This window comes from Urtica dioica, chromosome 8 (genome assembly GCF_054948205.1).
Source record: "Urtica dioica subsp. dioica isolate 48M chromosome 8, U.dioica_male_clone48M_v1_H2, whole genome shotgun sequence".
Lineage (NCBI taxonomy): Eukaryota > Viridiplantae > Streptophyta > Magnoliopsida > Rosales > Urticaceae > Urtica > Urtica dioica.
The window spans coordinates 10,389,206-10,401,123 of NC_142763.1; the positions used below are offsets into that span (position 1 = coordinate 10,389,206).

Below are 11,918 nucleotides of genomic sequence, written 5' to 3' on the forward strand. Positions count from 1 at the left end.
TACACATATATATATATATGTATATACATACGCATATATATACTCATTTACATATATATATATGGAGGTCTTCCTTTGTATTTTCTGCTGCCTATATATTCTGCTTGTTATTCCAACCTGCCTATGCTTTTATTACTTGCTTCCTTCAACCAAAAGAGGTAGCAAAGTTTTTCATTACCAAAAAAAAAAAAAATGCGTATATAATTAGGGTTAGCTAGTGGTAGATAATATTCTCATTGATTTATTTATTGCAGGTGATATGTACATGCTTATGCAAAACATGATGGAAAGTCTTAGACCTCTCGTGGGATCAAAAGGGTGGGACTTTTGTGTCCTATGGAAATTAAGTGAAGACCAAAGGTTATATATAAATCAATCAAGTAGAGAAATATATATGATTAAAATGTTATATTTGTGACATTATTGATGGCGTCTTATTGTTACAGATTTGTTGAGTGGATGAATTGTTGTTGTGGTGGGGCTGAAACCTCACAAGAAGCGAATAATAACAATAATTGTGGAGATGAAGAACTTCTTTTCCCAGTTTCGCCACTCATTCCATGCAGAGACACCATGTTTCAACACCCAAGAACCAACTCTTGTGACCTTCTTTTCCAATTGCCAACTTCCATGCCTTTGGACTCTGGGTATGTATTTACTATAAATTCATTTCACTTATTAAGTACCATTATTAGCATGCAGATAATGATTTTGTATCATAACTTGACTTTTTCTTTTTTCCTCTCCAAATGAACAGAATTTATGCACAGACGTTGATATCAAACCAGCCCAGTTGGCTAAACTCTTCTAGTGTCACAGGCTCCCATTTTCTTGAGGTTACTTCTATCTAGTAAATAATTAATTATAACGATATTTATTGTAGATAAAGGAATTTACTAACTTAATAGTAATATTGCAGGAATGTAGTGGGACCAGGGTTTTGATTCCAATGGCAGGAGGGTTGGTTGAGCTTTTCGTTAACAAGCAAGTATGTTCACAGTCAGTCACACACATTCGTGAATATGAATTACATGTTTCAAACTAATTAATACATATTTATTTTATTTCACAGATACCAGAAGACCCAAACGTGATTGATTTCGTAACGTCGCAATGCAACATATCACCGCCACTACTCGATCATCATCAAAACGACGCAACGACGGCAAGCTTCATCATCGACATGAACGATCAAATAATCCAATCGTCGAGAGCGTTCGTCATGAACGACGAGTCGGACAAAATAGTGGACCCCACAACAGAGACAGCGACAGCAGAGAAGCCACCGGTGTCGCCGGCGACGGCGTTCGAGGGGCTGAACCTGTCGCCGTACGACATCCCAGTGCAGTTCGGGGCGAGAAACGAGGCGTCGTTTTTGGAGGCGGAGGACAAGGGAGCGAAGAGAGGGCAAGAACGGTCGAACTCGATGTCGGATTGCAGCGACGAGGAAGACAACGAAGGGAATAAGCAGCACGGAAGCAGAAAGTCGTCGTCGGGGAAAGGGCCGCAGAGCAAAAACCTTGTCGCTGAAAGGAAGCGCAGAAAGAAGCTCAACGAGAGGCTCTACACTCTTAGGTCTTTAGTTCCGAATATTTCCAAGGTAATTAAACCAACTTCATCTCATTGTTTTTATCACTATTTTCACTATATATGTACTTGCCATTAACATAGAAAATAATTACTCCTAAATATTTTATAAAACTCGGATTTAGAAATTTACTTGTTTTATGACTATTTTCACTAAATGTTAAAAAAAATAGCTCGATTTTTATTTATTCGTTGTTGAGGGCTTTGAAAAAATAATCTGAAAATCATAAATCAGACCAAAATGATTGTTACTAATCTAGTCCCCCCTTTTTTTTTTAATCTTAAATTCGTTCTTAATAAACAGTCCAGTTCATATTGCTATATTGAAACTGATGTATAGGTCGGATTGCGGACTTGTTCCGAGACTTCATTTTGTCAATAATTTTTTGTTTAACTTTAGTGCATTTGAACTTAATATTTGGTGCTGAATATATCGAGTTTGAGTTAAATATATTAATTTTCAGCATGTTTTTTTTTTTCATCACAACTAATGATAATTTATTTAATTTAGATGTTTTTTAGTTAAACTATTAAAATAAAAATTATCGTGTCTTAAACGGTTAAAGCTAGAACAAACGGTCAAAATGGATTTATTGCTCCATAATTTTGTTTTCTTATTGGGGTGGTCTCAATTTATCCAAACCATTTAAAACGATCCGGTCGTCCCATTTGATACCACATAGATGTGCTCATATTTCGTAACTTAAAGAATCTTAATTGTTATTTAAACTTGGATCATCCGTACACATTGTTTATATTTTTTTTTTTGTTGACGAATAGTTGGATAGGGCTTCGATTCTTCGTGACGCAATAGAGTACGTGAAGGACTTGAAAAGACAAGAAAAAGAGCTTCAAGATGAGCTCGAGGAACTTTCCGTGATCGACGGAGCAAACGGAAAAAGAAACAATCCCAAGTCTGAGATTTTGAATTTTGGGGCCGATTCCGAGTCCCCTAACATTTATTCCTTTGAAGCATCGGGTAACAATGAGATAACCGCATCAAAACAAAACCTCGACTCTGATACCACTGCGAATGACAAGGCGCCACAAATGGAGGTAGAGTTTGGTAGTAAATAAATATATAAATTCTAAAGGCAATACTCAATTATGTTTACTAAATACTTTTTTGTTTATTTAATATGATTTATATATAGCCCCAAGTTGAAGTGGCTCAAATAGATGGGAATGAGTTCTATGTGAAGGTGTTTTGTGAGCACAAGCCCGGGAGATTCGTGAGGCTATTGGAGGCTCTGAACTCTTTGGGACTAGAAGTCACTAATGCCAATGTCACCACCTTCAGAAACCTTGTGTCTAACGTTCTCAAAGTCGAGGTATGTTCCTTTGGTTAACTCTTATTTCTTGTGAAACAAGTTATTATTATTATTATTGCTTTGGTTTTTAATTTGTCAAGTTATGAGTTTTGACGTAGACATGGTAGTTTATAATTAGATATCTTGTTTTAAGCTGTGTTTGAGTTTTTGTGTGAGAGAGAGAGAGAGAGAGAGAGAGAGATGATTCTCTTTTATTATTAATATGACATTTGTAGTTATTTGGTAGAGGGTAAAAAGAAAAAGGGTGAAGGTTTTGGAGGTATTGTGAAATTATCGGACTCAACATTTTTAATTCTTCCAATTTTAAAAGAAAAAATATTGTTTTGTGCAAATATACTTCTAAATAATTCATAGATCTATCATTTTTCTCTCATCTATATCAAACACAACTAAAAAATATTTAATCATTTCTTTTCTTTTTTATTCCTTTCTCCTTCTTCTGTACTATGGTTTCATTAAATAAGTAATAATACTTATTAGAAAAAAGCGAGTGACCAGATTGATATGTAACTTAGTTTGCTATTGATAGCAAAGTAATCAAATAACCTTCAAAATCTTTAAAATAGTCTTATTTTTACCTATCATCAGTGAAATCATAAAACGTGGTTATTTGCTTTTTTTTTTTTTTTTTGTAAAATGTAACAACTAGTTATCAATATCTTACTTATTATAATGGGATATGAAATCAATTTCATTTGTTTTTATTCTTGTTTCTTGGGTGGCAGAAGAAGGATAGTAAAATGGTAGTCCAAGCTGATAACTTGAGGGATATCTTGTTGGAGTTCACAAGGAATCCATCAAGAGGATTGTGTGACATGTCTAAACCCCCTGAAAATGGAAATGGAAGTCTCCTTGACTATCAACAACACCTTCATCACCAACAAACCTACTGATTATTTATTTATTTATAATTTCACATCATTGATGTTTCTCTCTAATTATTCAGTACACCTTAACTAATATCTGTTGACAATCATTATTCTATTAGTTTGTTTTCGGTCTTAATTTTCTTTAATTAGTTATTGATATGTATATGCTGGTAAGACGTCATTTTAGGCTTTACTGGTGCGAAATGACTTACTAGCCTTCTTTCTGAGAAGAAATTACACATATACCTCTAACTTTCAAATATTCGATAAATATCTTATTTTTAAATTTAAGATGATATTGCCTTATTTTAAATGAAACTGTAAACGGAAAATTAAATGAAACTATAACATTGAGAAAAAAAAAAGTCATATAAAACTAGGCTTTTGATTGGTAGGGATGATAGAAAATTGAATGGATGGAGTAACAAGGAGGGAAGAGAAAGAAAAAGAAAATTGTGAATTATAAATTTTTAAAAAGTTGATTGGTATAATGTGATGAAAGATTAGAATCCATTCATTTGTTTGTTTGGTATAAACTAAAATAGAGAGGAATGGTTGATATTTTGTGTACTTAAATTACTAAATTGCTATTATTTTTGCAATAATAATTATAGTATTAAATTATATATATGTAATTGCCATTATTTTGTATTATTTACTTTCATTTTTTTGTTTCCGTCTTTCTCGATCTTTCTAAATTGAGAGAGATAGTTTTTTTGTGGGTGCCACGGAAAGCTTCAATCCTTTCATTTTGTTTTCCCTCCTCTCTACCAAACAACACAATAAATTTATTTTCATAGTAAAATCCCTTCATATTAATCAATCCTTCCACTTTCCAAATAAGAATGAGAAGTGATCTATTGTTAGCTTATGTAATTTGCACTCTCTTTCAGATGACAAATGAGACAGTTAAGGTTACGGATCTAGAGAGAGCGGCATCGGTGGGGGCATAAGGTTAATTTAAGTATAATCAATTTATCATTTTATTATCTTTAAAATTATATATGAAAAAATTATGTAGGCGATTAACAGTTTCATTAAACTACAATTTGATGTGTATATATATATATATATATATATATATATGTGTGTGTGTCATGATCACACGCGTTACCGTGTCATATATAATTCAATTTCGCCATCTGATTTAAAAAAAATAATAAATTTAATATCACCATAGCATATATTTATATATATATATATATGTCATGATCACACGCATTACCGTGTCATATATAATTCAATTTCGCCATCTGATTTAAAAAAAAATAATAATAAAAATATCACCATAGCATTCTACAGCCAATCTAGTGTGTTACAAAAAATTCTTATGGTCATAAAAGTATTTTACATCTTCTTGATAGCCATTTAACACAAACCAATGTACTGCTCTTTTTTTCCCTATCCACCAACGGATATAGCTACCAATAGTTAAAAATAGACCGACAGTTAAAAAAAATTCACTTTAAACCATTATATTTTCTTTACAGCGGTAGTGAAATTTGAGCAAACAGAAAAGCGAAAAAGGTTACAAACAAAACCCAATTTCCCAAGCCTTTGCTCAACAAGCAATCACTGGAGTTCCGGGCCACCGTAACCTGTGGTGGTGCGCCAGATGGCGAACCGTTCGGTACAATATCTTCCGTGGAATTACGAGATCGCCCCACTTCGATCCCGAACCTCATTCCTCCGAGGCAATGACTAACGATGCCGCATATGAACCAATATTTCCTCGCCTCAGTCAACTCGATTCTGTCGTTCCCGGTCGTGTGCATCGACAAAACTACCCCGCTCGAGTCGCACGATCTGTACGTGCTTTCGCCTACCTCGAACACGTTGTGTTGCCCTTCAACATACTTGAAAACTATACACACACCCCAAAAAATAAAATAAAAAACTTTGTAACACATGATTTTGCTATGTCTAAATGGATTTTCAAGTGTGAAAAAGGATTATACCTAGAACATCACCAACAGTGAAATTCTAGCTTTGTGACCAAGATAGATAATATCCCTGGCTGTCCCATTCATCTTCATCGCCAACAACAAACTCTTCAGATCTTACACACTTCACAAGCAAAGTTGTGTAGATTACTATAGTTAATGATAAGAAACTTAAGGTGTTGAGGGGATTTCTTTCTCTCATGACTTTCTTTTGATATATCTTGGAGGTTTTGTGGCGAGACCTTAATTTGATTTTGAAGTGATTGTGAAAAAAGCGATGGCTTATATATAAAAGGTACACTACTTGATTGTGGTTGATTGTTTCCTATGACTTGTTCCTGCAACTTGATGAAAGCCTGCAAAATTGTTTAGTAATAATGATAAGATTAATATACAAATAATTTAGATCAGAAAATTGCGTGTTGTACTTGTACCAAAATTGAAGAAAGAAAGAAAGAAGAACTGGGTCTCGCCCAAAAAAGAAAGAAATTGAGATCTAGTGAAAAACAATTTGATACTACCTATATTATTTTAATATTCGTTGGATCATTCTGGTCCAGTTACACACTTTTGTTCTTGTTTTTTTTTTTTTTTTTTTTTTTTTAATTTTAGTTTTACTTTCTGTTTTGTTTTTGTTTGTTTAAAAAAAATATATATATATTGTGAATGAAGTGTAAGTTACCATTGTTTTTTTTTTTTTTTTGACAATTTCAAAGGCAATATGAATATAGCGTTTCTTTCTTGAAATGTTCAATAAAACTGCGCAAGTTTATCGTAAAGATTCGTTTAAATTCTTTTGAATTTGTTTTCAAATTCATATAGTACATTTGGCACATTCACTATTTTATTCTTCGTTATTCATTTAATTGAAAGATTTTTTTTTCTTCTGATGAAGTGTAAAAATTATATATCTTTATTGTTTACAAATTACGACTCGGTTATAAATTCTACTATACATAACGTGTGTGGAAAAGAATTAGTCATTTCCAAAACGCACTTTTTATATAAGAAATTACCCACTTGAAATTGACCCGTCACAATACATAAGAAAATGAAAAGAAAAAAACGATACAAAATTAAATGATAATGATGGGACTTCCTAACATTATACATGTGGCTCAATCCCCACTGCAGCATTTCAAAAAAAAAAATGATGGGACTTCCTAACATTATACATGTGGCTCTTAATGGCATGAAGCAGAAAACAATTATAATAGAGTTATGCTATTTGGCACAACTCACGAGTGGGAACGATCCGCTCGTGAGTTGACACGTGGCAGTTAGTGGCCACGTGTCAACTCAGGGGTGGATCGTTCCCACTCGTGAGTTATGCCAAAAATCGTTTCCCATTATAATAACCTCAATTGGGTCGGGGCATCTGTTGACTGCCTAGCCCGACCTTCTTATTAATGATTTTAAGCTGGTATGGCCCGGCTTGAAAAACAATAAGGCCGAATTAAGCTTGTTTAAGGGAATTACATGGGCTTGAGCCCTCACACCCTGAAAAAAAGTCAAGCCTATCTCAACCATTTTAGAATAGACTATAAAATATTCATTTTTAAAATAAAATATTCTTTTTTTAAAATAAAATATATACTTATACATAAAAACAATTCTTCTTCTTTTATTTTTTTTGTAAGAATAATTTTTATTTATAAAACATGTTTTTAGACTTTGATTTAAGTTTATTATTGATGATATAATTTTTAAGATTAAACAAAATATATTGTAAGGATTGAAAGTGAATATTACGCTTTGAGCTTTTTTTTTAGATTTTTTAAAGTTCGGGCTCAAGCCCGTACCTCATCCCCAAAGGCCATAGTCGTAGTCCAAAGTTAGGTTTTATATCACTCTTCGGGATCAACCGCCCATAAAAGAGTATGGGCCATGCTTGAGTCTTGGCCTCCACTTGCCTTGAGAAAGAGCACGAGCCATGTTCATCCTCATGCTTGAGCTTTTTTTTTATATAAATTTTTTCAAGATCGGACTCAAGCCCGAACATCATCCCCAAGAACCATAGTCTTAGTCCCAAGTTAGGTCTTATGTCACTCATCGGGCTCAACCGCCTATAAAAGAGCACGGGCCATGCTTGAGTCTAAGCCTCCACTTGGCTTAAGAAAGAGCACGGGCCATGCTCATCCATAGGCTTGAGCTTTTTATACAAATTTTTAAAGCTCGGACTCAAGCCCGAACATCATCACCAAGAACCATAGTCTTAGTCCCAAGTTGGGCCTTATGTTACTCCTCGATCCCAACCCCCCATAAAAGAGCATGGGCCATGCTTCAATCTGGGCCTCCACTTGGCTTGAGAAAGAGTACGGGCCATGCTCATCCCCATGCCTGAGTTTTTATTGAATAAATTTTTTAAAGCTCGGACTCAAACCCGAACCTCATGCCCAAGAACCATAGTCTTAGTCCCAAGTTGGGCCTTATTATTGGGAAGTCACATGTTGGTATCAAACACAAACAATCGTTCCAATACCGATTGTTGAGAAGTCACAAGTTGGTATCAAACATGAACAATAACTCTGATACCAATTGTTGGGAAGTTACAAATTGGTATTAAACACGAAAAATTGTTCTGATACCGATTGATGGGAATATAGGTTTGGTATCGGACACGAACGATCGCTCTGATGCCATTTGATGGGTAAATTACTTCCCTGACGTTAATTACCATTCCCATGTATTGAACACGAACAATCGTTTCAGTATTTCTTATAGGGTAATCAATCTCTTAACCTTTGGAATATGGTTACTAGTGTTGAATAGAAGAAGATGCGGACAATCGCTAATATTCAACGTAAACAATAATTACTAGGATACTCAAAATTATTCAACAACATATCAAATATTTAGACAAGCGTAATCAAGATAAACCATAAGACCATTTAATTATACATACATTTCGGCTCAGTTATAGATCTTCCACGCTCCTAGCTTTGGATCTCCTTGCTTTTGGAATTCTTCTGCGGCTCCTTGCTCTTTGGGTCTTTGAATCTCCAAGATTTCGGACTCCTCGGCGACTCATTTCTCTTTGGATATTTCGGTTCATCAATTGCTCGTTTATTGATCGAAACTAGAGTCTTTTAAGATATGTAATCTCCGGAAGAACAGAGACCAAGGTGTGGGTCAACTCTTTTCTCACTTATTATTCCAGCGAGGTGTCAGAATAATTATTTCTTTCTTTGGGAAGTGGTATGTACGAATTTTCCAACTTTGGGAGAGAGAAAAAAAACATCCAGACCAAAGGGAGAGGGGTTGCTGAATTTGTAGTGTGGAATAAGGCTTAGTTGGGCGATTTTTGCACTACCCAACCCCTTATTTATAGCTTTCCAGCTTACCATAGAATATGCAATTTCCTGATTTACTTTTATCTTATTCAAATTAGTGTGAGATGATTATTTTATAAATAGAACAAATAAAATATACTATAGATAGTTTAATAAATAAAATCACTTTAGAATATATTAATCACGTAACTGGATCTAAAATCACATATGTGGAACACAAGTGAAATGTTGATCACTTGGGGGAAGCATTGTACACATTTGATATGTGTATCATTTAAGCACCGTTACGACACACTAATCAAGGTCGCTATAATGATCATAGTGAGATCTGGTCTAAATTCTGAAGTGATCACGGACTTCTAGGTTGTATTACTGAGTTCTTTGACTCATTCGGTAATGCCTACTTGTAGATGCCTAAATACGTATGTCTCGGGAATTCAAATATGATCCGAGCGGAAAATGATTCACAAATACGAATCCAGCATTCTTGAAAGAAGGTCAATGTTCACTCATCTAAGAGTTGATTCCATAACCAATTGACTACGCGCATTTTCGTAGTAAGTACATATAAAAAAAAATCTTTTGTTGGAGAAGTAACGATACTTAGGGCTCATATATATCGAGAAATGTATAAGCATAAATATATGTAACTGAACTCCTCTTATGGTATTGTTTTTATTCTGGTTGCCTTATATTAGATCTGTTGTTGTTGAATGATTTTAAGTATCCTGATAATTATTGTTTACACTAAAGATTAGCGATCGTTCGCATTTTCTTCTATTCCGCATTTCTAAACATATTGTAGGGTTAAGATATTGGTACCCAATAAGAAGTATTGAAACGATCGTATGAGAACCGTAATTAACTCCTAGTGGAAGTAATTTACCCAACAATCGGTATTGGAGCGATTGTTTGTATCTAATACCATAACTTGTACTTCACCAACAGTTGGTATTAGAGCGATTGTTTGTATTTAATATCAACGTGTTTTTCCATCAATTGGTATTAGAGCTAGAGTTAGATTCTCCCAATTTACCATTTGACTCAAGAATCATGATTTTCGATTTACAACCTTTATCAAAATATAAGAGATATGTTTGATCATTCAAAGCTAAAATTATTCAAGAACATGTTCGTAATTATCAAAATAAAGTTAGATTCATTGGTTCGATGAAATATGGACTATGTTCATAATATTCTATATGGGAATATTTTATTTACTTTGATCAGTTATAAATTAAAAAAATTTATTGGATTTGTTTTATGATTGAAAATCCTACTTTATAAGGATATCAAATAAATTTGTTCTGATTTGTTGTGAATCCTCTTTTTAAAGAACTCTTGTTTTTTTAAATAAAAGATTTTGTGTTCTGAAATAAAATATTTGAATTTTTAAAGGTTTATAAAAGATTCAAAGTCTATATTCATTGTCATAACTAAATACTCTTTCTTAGGTTATAGCCATATTTAAGGTTTTATTTTGTTTATTTCCGGATTTCTTTTTAGAGAAATTAATATTGAAAAATCGGTATTTATGGAAAGTGGGTATTTCAAGAATTTTTATGTCATCAAACTTTTTTAAGCTTAAAAGTGTTTTTCTTAATGGAAAAAGAGTTTAAGGCCCACACTTAAAAGAGTCCGTATCGAAGCGGACTCTGTTGCAGAAGCTGAACTCAAGGCTGTCCAGATGGCCTTGCTCTTGGCTAGATTCCGAAACATCAGGCGTTTGGAGATAGAGGGTGATAACAAAATCGTCATGGACAGCTTGGCGGGATCGAAAGACAGCCCTTTTTAGTCTGTTATTCCTTTGTTTAATTCAACTTTAGAATTAGCAAAAGAGTTTGTTGATGTTAAGTTCTTGTGGTGTAGTAGGACATTAAATGGAGTTGCATAGCCTTTGTAAATGGGTTGTGAATTCTGAAGTTTTTGGGTTTTGTGAGTCAGGGGAGGTTCCGCCCCCTGTGCGGAACGCTTTGACGTTTGATCTTGTTGAATGAATTCCCCCCCCCCCCCCCCCCCCCCCCCCAGCTCTTCTTACGAATGAGCTAAGAGTTCCTGGGGGTGGTCTGTTTCAAAAAAAAAAAAAAGTAATAGGAGATTTTTCACATAAAAAATAAAAATAAAAAAAGAACAATCATCACGTTTAAAAAGAGGTCAATTTATAATTTTGACTACAGAAAAAATAAATAACGGTATTATATATATGTAGTAGTACCATTAGACAATATCATCGTTTATGACTTATTGTTCTAAAAAAATTAATTTTGTTATATGTTGGTTAGCTAGCAAGGTTATTTGCACGTATGATAATTATTAAATCAGCGTTTGCCTTTTCACGTGCAGAAAAATCACTAACAATACGGATCCATGTATAACATATAGATGTATAAGGAATGTACACATATGTTGCAAGATTGTTGTTTAATATTTGATTATACTAAAAATAGTGCTTTGGAACAGATATAGTTTTTTTTTTTTTTTTTTTTCCAAAGAAAGTGTATCGTCAATTAATTAACTAGACTAATAACAGACTATACTATACCTAACTAAAAGAAGAGACTTTAATGTGTATATTGTTTCCCAAATGCGAAACAAAGCTTGAGAGAGTAGTTGGAAAATGAAACAAAATATTAAGCCAAAATGTACATTAAAAAACTTCAGCGAAAGCAAAGGTAGTTAGGGTTTTGTAGGCAATAAGTTGGGTCATGCAGATATCACCCTCTCATCATTACCAACTAAAAATTTTTTTTTTTAATTTTCTTATGTATATATTTATTTCTCTCTCTTATCTTCTCGTCTCTCAAGTATACTCTCTAACAGAAAAAGTAAAAGGAGGAGAATAAAGTTTTGTTACATAAAAGGAAATTTATTCTCAAAAGGGGGAAATTTTTTCAA

General features: G+C 33.6%; 2 protein-coding genes across 2 annotated transcripts; one reads left to right on the forward strand and one right to left on the reverse strand.

Moving 5' to 3' along the window:
• Positions 1–259: 259 nt before the first annotated feature.
• LOC149387970 (transcription factor ABORTED MICROSPORES-like) lies at positions 260–3,811 on the forward strand. Its single transcript, XM_089622287.1, has 8 exons — positions 260–360; positions 447–647; positions 758–836; positions 920–988; positions 1,073–1,600; positions 2,368–2,643; positions 2,742–2,918; positions 3,644–3,811. Exons 1-8 carry the CDS (start codon positions 260–262, stop codon positions 3,809–3,811), a joined length of 1,599 nt encoding a protein of 532 aa, XP_089478413.1.
• Positions 3,812–5,271: 1,460 nt separating this feature from the next.
• Positions 5,272–7,550, reverse strand: LOC149387971 (blue copper protein 1a-like). Its single transcript, XM_089622288.1, has 3 exons — positions 7,533–7,550; positions 6,035–6,086; positions 5,272–5,651 (listed from the first exon to the last, which is right to left on the reverse strand). The coding sequence occupies exons 1-3, from the start codon at positions 7,548–7,550 to the stop codon at positions 5,272–5,274; spliced, it is 450 nt and encodes a 149-aa protein (XP_089478414.1).
• Between the last annotated feature and the right edge of the window lie 4,368 nt (positions 7,551–11,918).

What these genes read in the sequence shown, in the direction of transcription:
- LOC149387971 (XM_089622288.1), bottom strand. An exon ending in AAACAATCAACCACAATCAA is followed by an intron (nt 5,652 to 6,034) that starts GTAGTGTACCTT and finishes GTGTGTGTATAG; the next exon opens with TTTTCAAGTATGTTGAAGGG.
- LOC149387970 (XM_089622287.1), top strand. Translation starts at nt 260, where the DNA reads ATGTACATGCTTATGCAAAACATGATGGAAAGTCTTAGACCTCTCGTG. An exon ending in CAGGCTCCCATTTTCTTGAG is followed by an intron (nt 837 to 919) that starts GTTACTTCTATC and finishes GTAATATTGCAG; the next exon opens with GAATGTAGTGGGACCAGGGT. An exon ending in TAGTTCCGAATATTTCCAAG is followed by an intron (nt 1,601 to 2,367) that starts GTAATTAAACCA and finishes GTTGACGAATAG; the next exon opens with TTGGATAGGGCTTCGATTCT.